This window comes from Daphnia magna, linkage group LG1 (assembly GCF_020631705.1).
Source record: "Daphnia magna isolate NIES linkage group LG1, ASM2063170v1.1, whole genome shotgun sequence".
Classification (NCBI taxonomy): domain Eukaryota; kingdom Metazoa; phylum Arthropoda; class Branchiopoda; order Diplostraca; family Daphniidae; genus Daphnia; species Daphnia magna.
This window is the reverse complement of record NC_059182.1, coordinates 6,900,294-6,915,345: the sequence shown is the minus strand read 5'-3', so window position 1 is coordinate 6,915,345 and position 15,052 is coordinate 6,900,294. Positions and strand designations below refer to the sequence as shown.

General features: G+C 39.4%; 2 protein-coding genes across 2 annotated transcripts; both read right to left on the bottom strand.

Annotated features, from left to right (window-relative positions):
• Positions 1–333: 333 nt before the first annotated feature.
• On the bottom strand, positions 334–4,601 carry LOC116921892 (segmentation protein Runt). The gene is given in 6 exon segments (XM_032928258.2): positions 334–1,226; positions 1,482–1,655; positions 1,810–1,911; positions 3,340–3,453; positions 3,615–3,738; positions 3,740–4,601. Coding segments are annotated over 6 exon segments (1,239 nt in total). The 5' UTR covers positions 3,983–4,601; the 3' UTR covers positions 334–744.
• A 7,619-nt stretch (positions 4,602–12,220) lies between these two features.
• On the bottom strand, positions 12,221–14,757 carry LOC116929640 (zinc finger protein 454). Its single transcript, XM_032936932.2, has 8 exons — positions 14,354–14,757; positions 13,912–14,288; positions 13,761–13,841; positions 13,535–13,694; positions 13,263–13,427; positions 12,991–13,199; positions 12,774–12,907; positions 12,221–12,721 (listed from the first exon to the last, which is right to left on the bottom strand). The coding sequence occupies exons 1-8, from the start codon at positions 14,641–14,643 to the stop codon at positions 12,335–12,337; spliced, it is 1,803 nt and encodes a 600-aa protein (XP_032792823.2). The 5' UTR covers positions 14,644–14,757; the 3' UTR covers positions 12,221–12,334.
• Positions 14,758–15,052: the final 295 nt, after the last annotated feature.

The window sequence follows — 15,052 nt, the reverse complement described above, 5'->3', positions numbered from 1 at the left end:
ACTGCATGCGGTGGCCAGGTAAAAATCACGCTTTAAGTAGAAAATGAGCTGGACCAACGTTCAACTGAGGTTTGGAGATGCGCTCTCTGTAAGTTGTGAACAAATTACAAGTGCATCGTCCAAAACTGCTCTAGACTTTTATTTCCAACATCATTTCTGCGCTGACATCACGGTGGGAATCTCACACTTCCAAGGTGTTCCATTCGCCTCGGTACTCAAACGCGAGGAGAAGCGGAAACACAATGAAAGTGACAGACATCTTCACCTTTATTTATTTCTGTTTTCCTGTTTTTTGAGGGGGGGGGGAGGGGTTTCTTTTCTTTAAGTACTCAGTGAATGTTAACGTCTTTTTTTTTATTTCCCTCATTTGTTATATTTTCATCGGTCAAACAGTGGGAAGAAAGGTGAGCTTGGGAGGAATGAAATAATCTGAAAAACCGTAAAATTCAAAATGAATCGTTTTTCTTTTTTTTTTTTTAAGATCTAGGAAGCAGATGTTGACTATGAAACAACTAGATGGAATTACAAGAAAAAAATAATAATAAAACGAACAAGAACACAATATCTTTACGAATATAACATTAACGGATGGGCATCATGCATCTGCCACATTTGTCTATAATTTTCCAGTGATACATTGTTTTCTTTCTTTTTCTCCATCTTTCTTTGCTTAGGCTTCTTTTTTTTTTTTTTTCTTCTTTATTTTTCATATTTATATATATTTCCTGTCCGAGTTTCTCGGAATCAATAGGGACGCCAGACTTCAGAGCGTTTGTTATCGACCTCCTTCTCCCGGGTGTCTTTTGTTGTTGAAGAGGCGGGCGATGAAATGTTGCTTTTGGGAGTGGCGGGCGGCGAACGGTGGGGAAACTTACAGGTCACGACATGATCGGGGTGATCTGCTTGATCCGAATCAGGGTCGACGCTCAAAACCGATTGTGACTGCGGATGAACTCGTTGGCTGTACAGCTGAGAGTAGAGTAGCGACGTGTGCAGCCACGGATTGGCCAGCAGGAATTGAGCGTTGTGATGCGGCAGGTTGGAAACGATTGATGGCGGGATGGACGACACCGAGGAGGACACTGTCGCCGTTGCCGTCGTATCTGTGCAGACGTTCCGCTGAGTTCCATCTGCACTAACTGCTTTGGATTCGAGAGAAATTGCGCGACGGTTCATCTCGTTGGCCCGTAATCCGTTCGCTCCTCCCACACTGGACTCGCCGTGACCTGTGTAATAATCGCATACGTTTATGCCTTTTTTTTTCGTTTGCATTTTTTTTTCTATTTTTTAATGTCGGAAGGGCTGCCAGAATTGTGCAGATTGGTCTATTTTGGGCCACGCTAGTTAGATGACTTTAGAAACGTCTTTTAGTATGGAAATAGAAATAGTAATGTCATATGACACAGACAATCGAGCGTGTTTCAACCAGACGACCTACTTCATGAACCAATATGCAAATTTCCAATACATGTTTTGTTTACCTGGACCTATAGGGCGATGAGAACTGAGAGAGTCCCAAACTGACGGATGAAGGAGTGGGTTTACGTTGACGCTGGTCAAAGAACCCCAGTTCATTGGAAGATTTGTTTGCCCCAACGCGCGATAGGCTCCCCATGCTGAGCTACTCAAATTGAAGTCGATTGGCGGACCGAAACCTGAAAATCCAAAAATCGTTTTTATTCATCCGTATAAATTGCAATCCTGTTTTTTTTAAAAAAAGGGGGAGTTATAAAATATCATGTAAAGAATGAAGGAATAGTAGGGAGAAATGATTGATTTGTACGTAAAATTTAGCGAAAAGACGTTTACCTCTACAGCCTCCAGGTTGGCTTATTTTGAGGTTGAGGGAATCGAAGGTGTTGCCAATGAAACGCGAAGCCAGACTCAACGGTATGAAAGGAGAATGACCTGCTAGGAATGTATTAAAAAATCCGAAATTCTCCTTCAGTATACGTTTCGTCAAACACGTCCGGTAGCTTTCTTTCTATTCGAATAATAACAGTATCATCGGTTCTTGCACTTGACATCGTGAAGTGCTCATTTACTAATCGCGAGTTATCAACTACAAAATATTAACTATATTAAAATTAATTAAAAATTCTAAATGGCTTTTTTTTGTTTTATTTTTTCATGGTTTGTTTGATCCCCCCCCTTCAATATCACCGTTAGAAATATTTCAAAAAACAAAAAACAAAAAAAACAAATTTGTAGGTACTGAGGAACGTATATACTTAAGGCGACTTTGCTGTGCGCTGAGTGAACTGTGGCGTGTTTGTGGAACTGTTTGAGGCCGGCGCAGCACAGGCGCGGTAAACGAGACATGGATCAAACGTAAAAAAAAAAAAAAAATTGCTCGTACGGTATTGTTCAAGCTATAAGAAGGTTTAATCAGCCCGTAAAGCCATTCGTACCTTCGTTCGCAACGTCCATTTCATCGGGGAAGGGGAAAGAAATGAAACGTGAAGGGAAGAAATCCCGGGTGTGCAACCCAATATAGGTAAGGGCGTCAAGAAGAGGCTTTTCAAAGGTTTCGGCACACACAACACAATAGTATTAGTGTGGTAAATAAGGTGAGGGATTGGTAACCAATACTCGCGTTTATGAAACCTTACGAAACACGAAAGGAACACAGACATGGTGGAAATGTTTTGATCGGAACGTCAGGGCGGCTATTGCCCCATAAGGGTGGCCAAGTCGGAACGTGTGGGACCCTTTACGGATGGATCATGTATAGAAAAGGGAGTTATGATCAACTATAGCTACGCATTGCAGCCGATGGGATAGTGGCAGGTTGTCGAGCGCACAGACAAATCTATTCAACTGTGTAAGTCTTCTTCTTCTTCTTCTTCTTCTTTCGCTTGTTCCAACAGCTCAACCGTGAGACGATGGTAAAACACAAAAACTTTCCTATACAGCCAGGGCCCCGTGACTGATAGAAACGGATTGGTAAGCGCATTACCACTCCCTATTGCCTCACCTTCCACCCTCCTACGCGCCCTCCCAACCCTCAGCCCATCGCCTTTCCATCCTCTGTGTCATAGCCTATGCCTCCGTGTTCTTTCCCTTTTCTTATGCGCTTACTTCGTGATGTTTTAATCCTCTAGTTTCTGTTTCTTATAGTATATATTTGTTTTCATTCTATATACGCCATCATCTGATATGGGTTGTTATGTCTCTTCAGATCAGCGTGCGTGTCAAGTAAAGATTGTTGTTCTTTTTATCCCCCACCCTCCCTCTTGTCCAGCACTGAGTCTTGCTATGTATAAAAATGGTTTTGAGGCTATCAACTAAAAATAACAAATAAATAAAATTGATAAAAATGAGTTGAATTCGTCTTACGTGTTTTACTTCTAGGTTCCCGCGGCCCATCAACGGTCACTTTAATGGCTTTGGTGTAGGTAGCGACCTGCGGCGGAGACGAGTTGACTGTGATCGTAAGTGTGAAACTCTTTCCTAATAAATGCGCAATCAAAAATGAATCAGTAAAATCAAGAAATTAGATTTTAAAAAATGAGGCTAATGGTTACGTAAGATCGAACAAGGCTATATAACCGGCGATATCAACCAATTTCAAATTCAAACCCCCCAAAAAGAGGTGAACCAGTTCTGCGTACCTCTTCCTGATCTGCCGATGAAGCGGAGATCATTAAATTTGGCGACGTGATTTTTCATGACGGCCGTACCATTTCGAAGCTCGGCGCACCAGTTTTCGTCGTTGCCGGCCCTGACTGTGACCAAGCGTACCGTCATCGATACTTCCAAGGCAGACAACGCGAAAAGCCGCCGGAAGAGTCTTATTGGACCGCCAATGGGTGGGCAGCGAGGAGCACAAAACGCACGGGCTTCCGGTACGTACCAGCTCACCGCCGATTCCGGGCAAACTCATGCTCTGCGAAGATGGAATGGCTGACGAAGGCCCGCAGGCGGCTGAGCTGGATGACGCCGGCCGATTAGCACCACTGACACTAGTCAAAGACGTCATCCCCGAATTTGGGTATAGTCAATACAATTATGAATACTCAACAATCAGCAAAATAGTTCCGGCTGATGTTATTGCTCGGCCTTTCTTCCGATGTGTCTTCGATTCGAGTCCACTGATCAAATCATCCCACGTTGAGATCCTCGAGGTGGTGGAAGATTGAATTTCTAATCTTTGGCGATGGACGTTGTAGGTGAAATGATGATGTTTTCTCCGCGAGACATCGCCCGTCTTTCAACCGCAATTATCACGCAAAGTCTACGAATAATTGACGAACAGCACTTTTCATAGGTCGGCTTCTTCACTAAGCAATGGTTTTCTTGAATCAGGATGGTTTCACTGGTTTAGAAAAGTTTACAGTCCGGACGACGTACAGTTGGTTGATGCACTCTCCCACTTGTCTCAATCGATGAACTTTTGTCTGATGTGTTTCTTTCGGGGAACGGACCTCGGTTGTTCCCGTCGGACACTGATCATTAGCAACAGCCGGAATAACCGCGTGAACTATTCAAATGTCTAGTCTGTCACGTTGTGCAGGGAATCAAAAACAATGGCAACTGTCGTTGCCAGTGTATGACGGTGGACTGGCGTGTAAGAAGGAGGCCTTTACTTATCTGCTGCCCCGTTCACTTCTTGAGGCCTGAGGTCGGTTCGGTTTGGGAAACGGGGTGGAGGTGGGTGGCTGACGAGGATACGGGCAAATGGCAGACGAGGAGGGGGGGAGCTTTAAAAAAGGACGAAGGGTTTGTGGACACCGGCTAGAAGCTTGTGGACGACCTCCTTCTCCCCGCGACGCCGCCCCTTTCCTCCCCTTAAAAACAAAATAAAAATCTTCCTCCGCCAAACGGAGAGAGATACGTCGAACTCGAGCAGGTGGGTGGCTCTGGCTTTTTTTACCTTTTAAAGCATCAGCCATGGCTCTTCAGCCACTAAAATGTCTTATAACGAAACGAAGAAAAGCAGCTTGTTTAAAATATACACATATGTATTTAATATTTAACAACTCACGTTGCTCCCCCCGTCTAACTTTTTTGTGTGTGTGTGTTGTTGTTAATTGCTACTACTCCCGCCCAGTTGTTCGCTCTCGTCTGCAGACGAAAGGTGTGTGACTTGTACTATTAAAACTGGTGCGTGTGTGTGTGCGTCTTTGCTTCTTGCTCTTATCCCCCCCTCCCCTCTTTTTTGTTGTTGTTGTTGTTGTTTCAGTGTTAAGATAAAGGGAAGGCGATGGCAGCTTACTTTCAGTGTAGGCTCTCTTGTTATAATGTATTCCCCGTGTTTTTCGTGGTACATAGCGAACGGTCGAGTTGCACATCATTATGAGTCCTCGAATAGCCAAATGCAATGTAGATGGTAGACGGATGAAGTGAGGAGGGGTTCTCTGTTAGTTGGGCAAATCATGTAGAAGAGCGTGTTATACACCCGACCATATGGGAATATATACTGCATATACTGTATATAGGAAGAGGAGAAGAGTTTTCATCACGTCAGAATCGGACGTGGGGTTGTTAAGGGTTTTGTTTTGCAATGCTAAACGGACGGAATGATCCGTATAAGCGTTGAGACGAGAGAACCCATTAAATAAAAAGGCAACGATGTAATATGTGGCACGTTTTGTGTCGGGTTGGCGGGCGATGCCACGCCTTTGACGGAAGCCAACTTTTAAGGAAATGTTACCACACCTTTACTCTTTCCGCTAGGGGATTTCCGTTTTCTCTTTCACCCCGCGTCAAATGCATTTCGCCTTCGTTTCGCTGATGAGTTAGCGAGTCGAGCCTTTTTGTTTTTTGGGCAAACACGAAGAATTTGGCTGTGAGTCCTCAATTCTCTCTGTTGTACAAATATGATTTGTCACGCTTCACTTATAGCTCATTTAACGTTTTGCATGCGCAGCTAGAAGGAGGGCTGAACGAAGGTTAAAAGATTAGCGACGCGAAGTCATTTCAAAATGTCTAACATCATCATCGTTCTTCTTTTTTATTTTTTCAATTTTTTGGCATTTTTATTTCTTCCTTTTTTTTTTTTTGTTGGGGAGACGAGAAGCGGGAAAGAGTAATTAATTTTGTGATTAAAAAAGAGGGGAGCAGAGACGGGGGTGGGCGAGCCTGGAAGGAGGAAATGATGAAAAGATTGGAAGAGCAAAAAAAAATATTAAAAAAGAAAAAGAGTTTGTGTATACGAGGCAAGTAAAAAGCTGGGCGCAAGTTCTGAAGTCCAACGTGACGTTAATGCCTGTCTGGCACGATAACGTTCCTTAATGAAGCTGCAAGATGAGAAGGTGAAATTTCATTGCCACCAAGAGGACCAAGTCTGCCCTCGGCGTTCTCTTTTTTTTTTTCCACTCTCCACTTTCCCATATGTTTTCTCTCTTTTATTTTTACTTATTTCATGCTTAAAGCTTTCCTCTCGTCTTCATCCTTTTCAATTCTGTTTGGAAACACACACACACACGAGACCCGCACGTATGTACACACAGGCGCGCGCGCTTTTAATGTGAGCGCCCGCTCTCTCCACTGTGTATACATTGGGCTCTTCAAGTTTTTAATTACAACGCCCACCTCAGCGGGAGCGGTATAGCAAGAAGTTCTATTCACCCCCATCCTTTCGTCCGACCTGGCTCTCTTCTCATGTCCAATTGTGTGCGATCTGCGTCTGTGTATTCTTTCCGCATAATGTCTCCCCGAAGAGACGCACTGTGCAATATTCATTCGTTGCCCATGTTTTCTTGCTTATATGTAAGGGTTTTTATCTTCTTCAGACGGCCGAGCAGGACACCAAAGACGATTTCAACAAATGAGTTGCTTTGCCGACACTGTCAGTCAGCAGGGCTATGTTTGTGTTTTGTTTTGTTTTGTTTTGTTGTTTTTTTATTCAAATATCTTCTTCTGTATAGAGGCATTCGAGGCTGACACTCGGTACACGCTTGGTGTTGAATTGTCGGGAAGCCTCTGCTTCTAGTTGAGCTCTGTACACGTAAAGAGCGACGCCCTGCAATCTCTTTTACTTTGCTCAGTAGAAATTAGAGTCTCGTTCCTATTTCAAACGGCTAGTGAAACCGTTTGTTTGCACGCTGCGTATCAGGTTGCTTTGATTTCAAGTCCGAACGCACTTCGCGAAGCGGATTCGAGTTGTTTCTTCGACGGACTTCATGGTTGACTTACAAGCTGCACAACTATATTTTTTGGTTGCTTAAGGGTTTCGGTTGATTCGCCCCGGTTTTGGGTCGTTTTCGTTTGGCTGTGCTGATCAAGTTATCGAATTACGAACAACATCTGCACGGGAAACCGTGGGCTGGATAGACAAGAAGAAATAAGGAGCACAACATTGTGTGATGGTTCATCACGAAATTCAGCAAAAAGAAGCTGATCAAAGATCTACGTCGATAATAAATGACGTCCGATATTCAAATTGAATGTTGGCTGAATCAATTGCCTGTTCAATAATAGAGAAATTGTAACAATAAAACGGCAGGATTTCATGGAAGCCAAATCAATACGAAAGACAACTGGTTAACTCTGATTTTAGCCTTTCGTTTTCTCGCCTTTTCTTGAAAAGACGTCGCAACCAGAGCCAAGGAATGAGACAATTTCTCTCATTCAAGTGAGAACGGCAGAGAAGCATTTCCTACTTGACGCACGCGAAGAAGCCCTCAAACAGAAATGCTGTACATCTAAAAAGAAAAACCATGAAATCGCTTTGAAGTCTCTCAGTACCCACAGTCAGTCCACAAAGCAAGAAAGCCACGCTTTGCATTCAATACCCTTTCTCTTTAACTTGAGTGTAAGGAGAATTTTTTTTTTTTTTTGAAAGCCAAAAAAAATAAAATAAATAAATAAAAATAGGGAGCTCGTCATGTACAAACAGCTGTGAATAACACAAGATATAACAACAACAAAAAAAACACAAAAAAACTGGTGACATAAAATAATATAATAACACAGAGCTTGGCAGGGGAAAAATGTAGACCTACTAATATGATTATCGAAAGAAAAATACAAATCACATTTCACAACCTTTTGGCAGAAGACTTTTCATTTCGCTTCGATGGGCCAATAAGGAAAACTGGGGAAACAAAAAAAAAAATCCTAATGCTTTGGAACCGTGCTAGCTTTTCGGTGTTCCGTTTTTGTTTTCTTTCTTATTACTATATTCTCCTTTTACCTCCCTCTTCAGTACTATTGGCTGCCAGTTATATTGGCTTCAAAGTAGTCTCAACAATACAACACCGAAGAACAAAATAGCTGTTATAATCTTCATCTATATCGCCATTTCTACCGTTGTTTTTCTTTGTTCGTCTGTTCAAGGGAGCTAACTATTTGCTCTTTGATCTGTATGTTTTGTTTTGTTTTGTTTTTTTCTTCTTCTTTTGCCTGTGAAGCGCTGGGAATCACACTATACCTCTTTTCTTCTCTTTGAAAGCTATCTTGCTCTTGTTTAGTGTTTGGCGACGTACGCGCAATCGATGATGGTTTGATGGTATCGGGTACGACCTCGCTGCAGGTGTGTTGTGGACAAATAACGCAGCCGTACATTACGGCTGCCATAGAAAACTATAAAAAGCGTGGTCAGAGAGAAAAGGGCAAAAAAAAAAAAAACTAAAAAAATGAGAGGAAACACGACAACAAAAATTCGTTGTCAGTGCTGTATTTTATGTATGCGATGAAGGGCGATTCATTGAGTGCTGACGGGCACGATGCATGTCTGCGCTGTCTGTTCTGTTAGCCTTCCGCCTTGTTGCTACTGATAGGGCACGAGCTTTTCATTAGGTACTCGTGCGACTTTCTATCAATAATGAAGTAGCTTGCGAGCCCCTTGATGATGCCCGTTCTACACACTAAGCTCAAACAAACTGAACAAACCCCAGGGGTTGCATTCAGAGAACGTGAACGGCACACAGCCGGGGACCCCCCTCTAGGGTGTTACCCGATTACAAACCTCGCCCCGCTTCGTTATTCGTTCTCTTTTTCGTGCCTGGCCTCAATATGCGGAAAAGATGTAATTCATCTCGGCGAAACTTATCCAACTAAAAGGATGTGACGTCATGAAAAGTGGGCTTTCATATGATCGCCCTAATAGTTTGAAGTTTGAATTTACTTCTCTGTCAAAGAAGGACATAATAATAATACAGGCACCCTCAATTCTTTAAACGTGTCGTTCAATTCACATTTGTGTTGTTGTATTTCTTAGCATTTTTTTTAATTTACCTTCTTGCATGGGTAGATCTGTGAAGAATAAAAATATTTCAGAACTTTGATCTCATATAGAAATTGTGCAGAAAATACTTGCTTTCCCGATGTGAACCACGTTATGATAATTTTGTTACCATATTGTGTTAACTGCGTTAGTTTTGAAAATTTGTCCTCCTGAGAACTCAGTTGCACTCGTTGGCGATAAAAGGTAAAATTTGAGCTGCAACCCAAGCCAATTGTGGATTCTTGTTAAACATCTCTATTTTTATTGGTCCAAATAAAATTAAGTTATAGCTATATCTCAAATGTGGCTCGAGCAGATTCTTCAATCAATGATGACCCGTAACAGCAATTTCCTATAATGGAAGACGACGAAAGAAAATTGTATGTCTGCACAAGAGTGCTGTGTAGTATAATATGGCCTCCACAATACGGTGGTAACTTACCCAAATTTTGATTTCGTGTACTGCAAATGGTTATAGCCTAAGCATTCGACAATAATCACTCTTTAGTTGATAAGTTGTTGTTTAGTAATGCGATTCATAAACCTTCATTCTTTGTCATTTAAAGAAGGATCATCCTTGTTGTCAATGTTTACCCCGCCCCGATCGCCTTTACGTTCTCGTAAAAGTCGATGGCCCTCGCGAACGGGTTTCGCACACCAATGTTTTATCATGGAAAACGTTTTCTTGTGACACGATACTTCTCCGTTTACGCTTTTCACTGAACATTGCGCAAAAACTATAGATAGAACTATTCAACAAAATCATTTGATATTATTACCTAACACGCTGACCACCCTGATTGCCAAGGATTATAAGATTATAGATAATTTAAGTTATGGTATACGAGTTCCCACAAAAGAAAATTAATTGTAAAGTTTACAAAATCGATACTAGTATAATTAATGATATATTAGCATGATTTTATCAACAGCTGATTAAGTATGATCATAAAGTAACAACATGCAATTTAATACATCTAATAAAACAGAAGCAATTTATTTTTTTTTTTTTTAATAAATCCCATACTATCAAAATTAATTATTTGTTACTTTACTAACTTAATAAATGTGATATAAAAGTAATACTATGCAGTTTGATACAAGGCTAAAATAATTTTTTTTTAATTTTTATTTTTTTAAAATTTAATTTTTATAATTTATTTTTTAGTTTTCAATATATCGTTTTTACACCATGAAACAAAAGTTAACATAGTGCATAGATGTGATTAGGCGTAAAATTTTTGAAAATTTTTTTTTGGGTGTTAAAAAGGATATAATTCTTTCGGGTTACAAACCGAAAAAAAAAAAAAAAAAATTTTTTTTTTTTTTTTATTTTTTTTGGGGTTTTTTTTTTTTTTTTTTTTTTTTTTAAATATTTTTTTAAATTTTTTGGACATAGAACGCCTGAACCGAAAAACGAGAATATAACCCGAAATTTTATGGACAAAAAAAGGAAAAAAACCTTTTTTTAGGGTATTTTTATTTGTTTAGCCACTTCTATTCCAAGTATCCGCATTAATACGAAAGTTTAACTTTAAATGTCGATTATCTTTTAATATTATTATGTTAATTTCAATTAAGTTAATTTTTTATTATAAATTTTACAAAATCAATTTTTATGAACGTTGATTTCGAAAACCAAATTCTATCACGTAAAATTAATTTTTTAAAATTTAAAAAAATTCAAAAATTTTTCTATCACCTAACGCATGAATCGAATGATAGATATTTTTGGACAGTGGAGCAGTTCGGCTACCGATATAAGTTCCGTAGTTCGAAACGCATTGATAAAATTCTCCCATGATTCAATCTATTATTTTACTTATAGATACAAAAAAAAGGAAAAAATTTTTTTTTTTTTTTATCTAAAAATTATATTTTAGACTTTAGTATGATTCAATACATAATTTATATCTTCCTCATTTTCTATATTAATATTTTTTAAAAAATTTTTTTTTTTTTTTGTTTTTGGTGGGTTGCCCACGGCTGCAACCGTATTGCTAAAACTAGTTGTGTTATTTTTATGGAATAGAATGAAAAAAAGCTGTTTAAACAAGTTAAAAGGAACTTTGGTATAGATTTGGTAGGTATTTAAAAGGAGTTTCTGGCATTTGATTTTGAATTCCCCTCATGGGGTATTTTTGCATACATTTGGGAAGGTGAAATGAATATTTTGGTGCGAAAATCCCTCCAGAAAAACTTTAACACTTCTATAGCATTCGTTTCAAATTTGGATTTGTCGACAACTTCAGAGGTGATTCGATAGGGGAAACGTATAGAGACGGCACATGTGTGTTCAAATCATTTGCATAGACTTTTTGTCATATGGCAACCGAAGTTTCAAAAGCTATTCACATTGAAGTGCTTTGTCAACTTAAAACAGCTTTCTATCTGTTTTCCATTCCATCCTTTTCCCAATCTACAAAAAGAGCAAGAAGCGAGAGACATCAAGGAGAAACTCTGAAACCACTCTTGATGATTTAGCATTTCAAATCAATAACTATGATGCCAATTTTCGTGGCAAGAAGTTACTCTTTTATGTCTTATGGCAACGGAAGTATTGTCTTCAAGTTTTGTTTTCTTTGTTGACCAAACAGGGTAATGCATAAGTAAAAATGTATTTGTAGATTTAGATCTGAGTAATCGGGGAACCTATCGTCGTCTGTTTTTTTGAAAAATGAACAAACATTCCGCATTCAAACCTTTTGGCGATCTTGCACGCTCCTCTTCATCTAGCGACATTGTGTATGTAATTTATACTTTTTAAAATAAATAAATAAGAGAAGCACTCAGTATTACATTGCAATCAGCAATCACATTTTGATAGAACGTTTTACTGATTCTAAAACATTTCGTTACGAAGTTTTTTGATTTCTTAAAACAATAAAAAAACAACAAAAAATAATTTACAGCTACATGTCACACAAACTTCGTAATTAAAAAACAGACTCTCTAATTATCAGCGCATAATAGAGCTATTTAAAAAAAAGGAAAGATACGAGAAGAGTGGAAAGTCCAACTCTGAAGAAACAAGAAAAATAAACCAAGTAACCTATTAACAGCGTTTATTTCGTCGAGTCCATCCATGACTTTATATCGGGATGTATCTGACAAAAAAGAAGTATTTTGATAGATGATGGTTTAGATGTCCCATTGAATAGATTAGCATGTTTGGTGATGATTGTTCAAATCCGGTTCAATGACAACTTCGAGCGACCATCGGTTTGCTTCGTCTTGTCCTTCAGTACCCTCGATTCCATCACAATTTTCATCGGTTGACTTAATAACGTGCAAAAGTGAAGGTGTAAAAATAAGTGTTCCTTCACCAATCTCATCAACATCCTGTGTGATGATCAATTCTCCGTCGTCATTCATGTGTGCTGTAACCGTGTTTCCTATCACATCTGATACGGGTAGATCATCAACGTTTTCATGTTCCACGATGTGCGTGGCCAGTCGTTCAGCATTGTAGAACCGTTTCTTGCAGACAGGACAGCGCAAGGTTTGCTTGTTGTGCGAATAGCAGTGGGCGACAAATTTTCTCCGCGCCTGACATCATACAAAATGAAGGCTAATACAGGAGAAGCACTGAAAGTTTTACCTGGAATGATTTGTTACATATGTCACATGTAAAGGGTCTTTCTTCTGGTTTATCGTGAACAAGCATGTGTTCTTTGAGTGACCACTTCTGTCTAAACGCTACTCCGCATTTGTTGCAATCAAACGGCTTCTGTCCTGTAAAGAAATGAGGTCATTAGGAAGAAGCACCATCGAAGATGACGAAAGCTTGTGGGTCATGGAAAACTGTTTTTCTTTACCTGTATGTATTAACTCGTGCGCGTTTAAATTTGCAACGTAACGAAAGCTTTTCGCACAAAAAGAACATTGATAAGGATTTTTGTTTTCTCTTTTATGAGATGCCTCGTGAACTTGCAGCGTCTTTTTCAAAGCAAATTTTTTTTGACAAATGTTACACTCAAAACTCTTTTCTTCAACGTGCGTCATCTGGTGAGCTTTCAATAAATATCTAGGAGATATACAAGCCTATAGTACAAATAGATAACAATATAACATGGTACCTTCTAATTACTTATTGCTAAAGCCTCGAGCGCAAATATCACACAAAAACGGTTTTTCTTGCGATAATTTCTTCTTACTTCCGTTATCGTGGTGGATGCGATGAAGGGCTAGCGCCTTACGATTCGCGAAATTCCGCTTGCACACCTCGCACTGAAAAATTTCTTCCTCGAGTATTCTTTGTTAAGCATAAATTAATTAACACGAAATATTTGCAGGGAAATTTTACTAAAAAAGTACTGCCTTACAACCAAATGCCCTATAAAGAAAATAATTTATCCTTACTCGCAGCGGTGCGCTCTTAAACTCTTTCTTTGTTTAAATTGTCGGTGACACTTGTCGCAGGCGTAGGGACGATCGTCAGAATGGAGATTCATGTGCTCATTCAGAGTTGATTTGTGTGAAAACGCTCGATTGCACGTTTTGCAGCTGAAGGGCTTCTCACCTATTGAAGAACTTTAATTTACAGATCTGCGGAGAATTCTCTGTACGAAAGCAGAGATATTTCTACCTGTATGTACGCGGGAATGGGTTCTGAGAACGTTGAGGTGACGAAACGATTTTTGACAGACAGGGCAAACGTACGGACGATCTAAGAGAACGAATTAATCTTTTTAAAGATAAACATATACTGTACATGGCGAATGCTATTGGAAATTTACCACTACTGATGATTTTATTTGAACAAGATTCCATTTCTTCTTCAAAAATCTCACTTTCTGAATCTGATGGGTTTGAAGAGGATGCTTTCTTTTTCCTGCTTTCCAACTGCAGTGTGGTGTTTTCACTAGCTATGTGTTTACTTGGCAGGTTTGTTGGTATTGATGAATTTTGAAGATCACAAGGTGATAGAGCTGAGTTTGGGAATAGTGTTGCAGCAGCTGGTTTTGTTGTAATAATTTCATTTGAACACACTAGTGAGTGTGTGCCTAAAATGCCCAACTCTTTCAAGCAGAATTCAAATTCTTCCATTAAGACCTGTGATGCACAAATTTCACCTGTGTAAATGTAGTCTAACAGGAGCTTTAATTGGCTCTTCCTAGAAAAATAAAAAAGTTTTATGAGATAAGATGACAAGCAATGTTTTACATATTTATGCCATACTTGAAGTCAGAGAATGATATGTAAACATCACAGTCATAGGAGGTTTCGAGGATTTCTGCTAAATATGGACTAGCAGCTGCTAATACTTCTTTATGAGCCGAAAGAGATGCAGGTAAAGAATCTTGTGTGTCATCGTTAGCTAAAAAAAACACATCTGTTTTTATTGGATTTTTTCTCGCTTCCTTAAGAAAATCGATGACGTCGTCTTGCAATGTTTTGCATATCTTCAGGTAGAGTTCACCCTCAGAATTTTCAAAATTTCGGGGGTTTGACGAAGCTGACGTGCACATCACAAACGGGACAAAATTTATGAAAAAAACAACAAACCAACAAAAAAAAAACAACACAAACTTGACAAATAACAACCACCGAACACACAGGCTACGGCTTAATCGTTTATTTCGGCATTTCGGCTGCAGGAAAAGATGAATAAAGATAACTTTCAGTAACTGCCGATAGATGTCGAGAAGAGAATTGTTTATTATCTGGTCTAGGCTGCCGCAGTAATACGGTATGCTTTGGCGCGCCAGTTCTTCACGATTTAATTTCGAGCTTGCCCCACCCCAATGCGTTGCCAGTTGACACCATTGCGTATTTCAGCAATTGTTTATTGTTTGTTGTTCCATCCATGCAATATACATGATCGATGATCTTACATAACTTTTAGTGACGAACGGTAAAAAAAATCCATGATTTTAG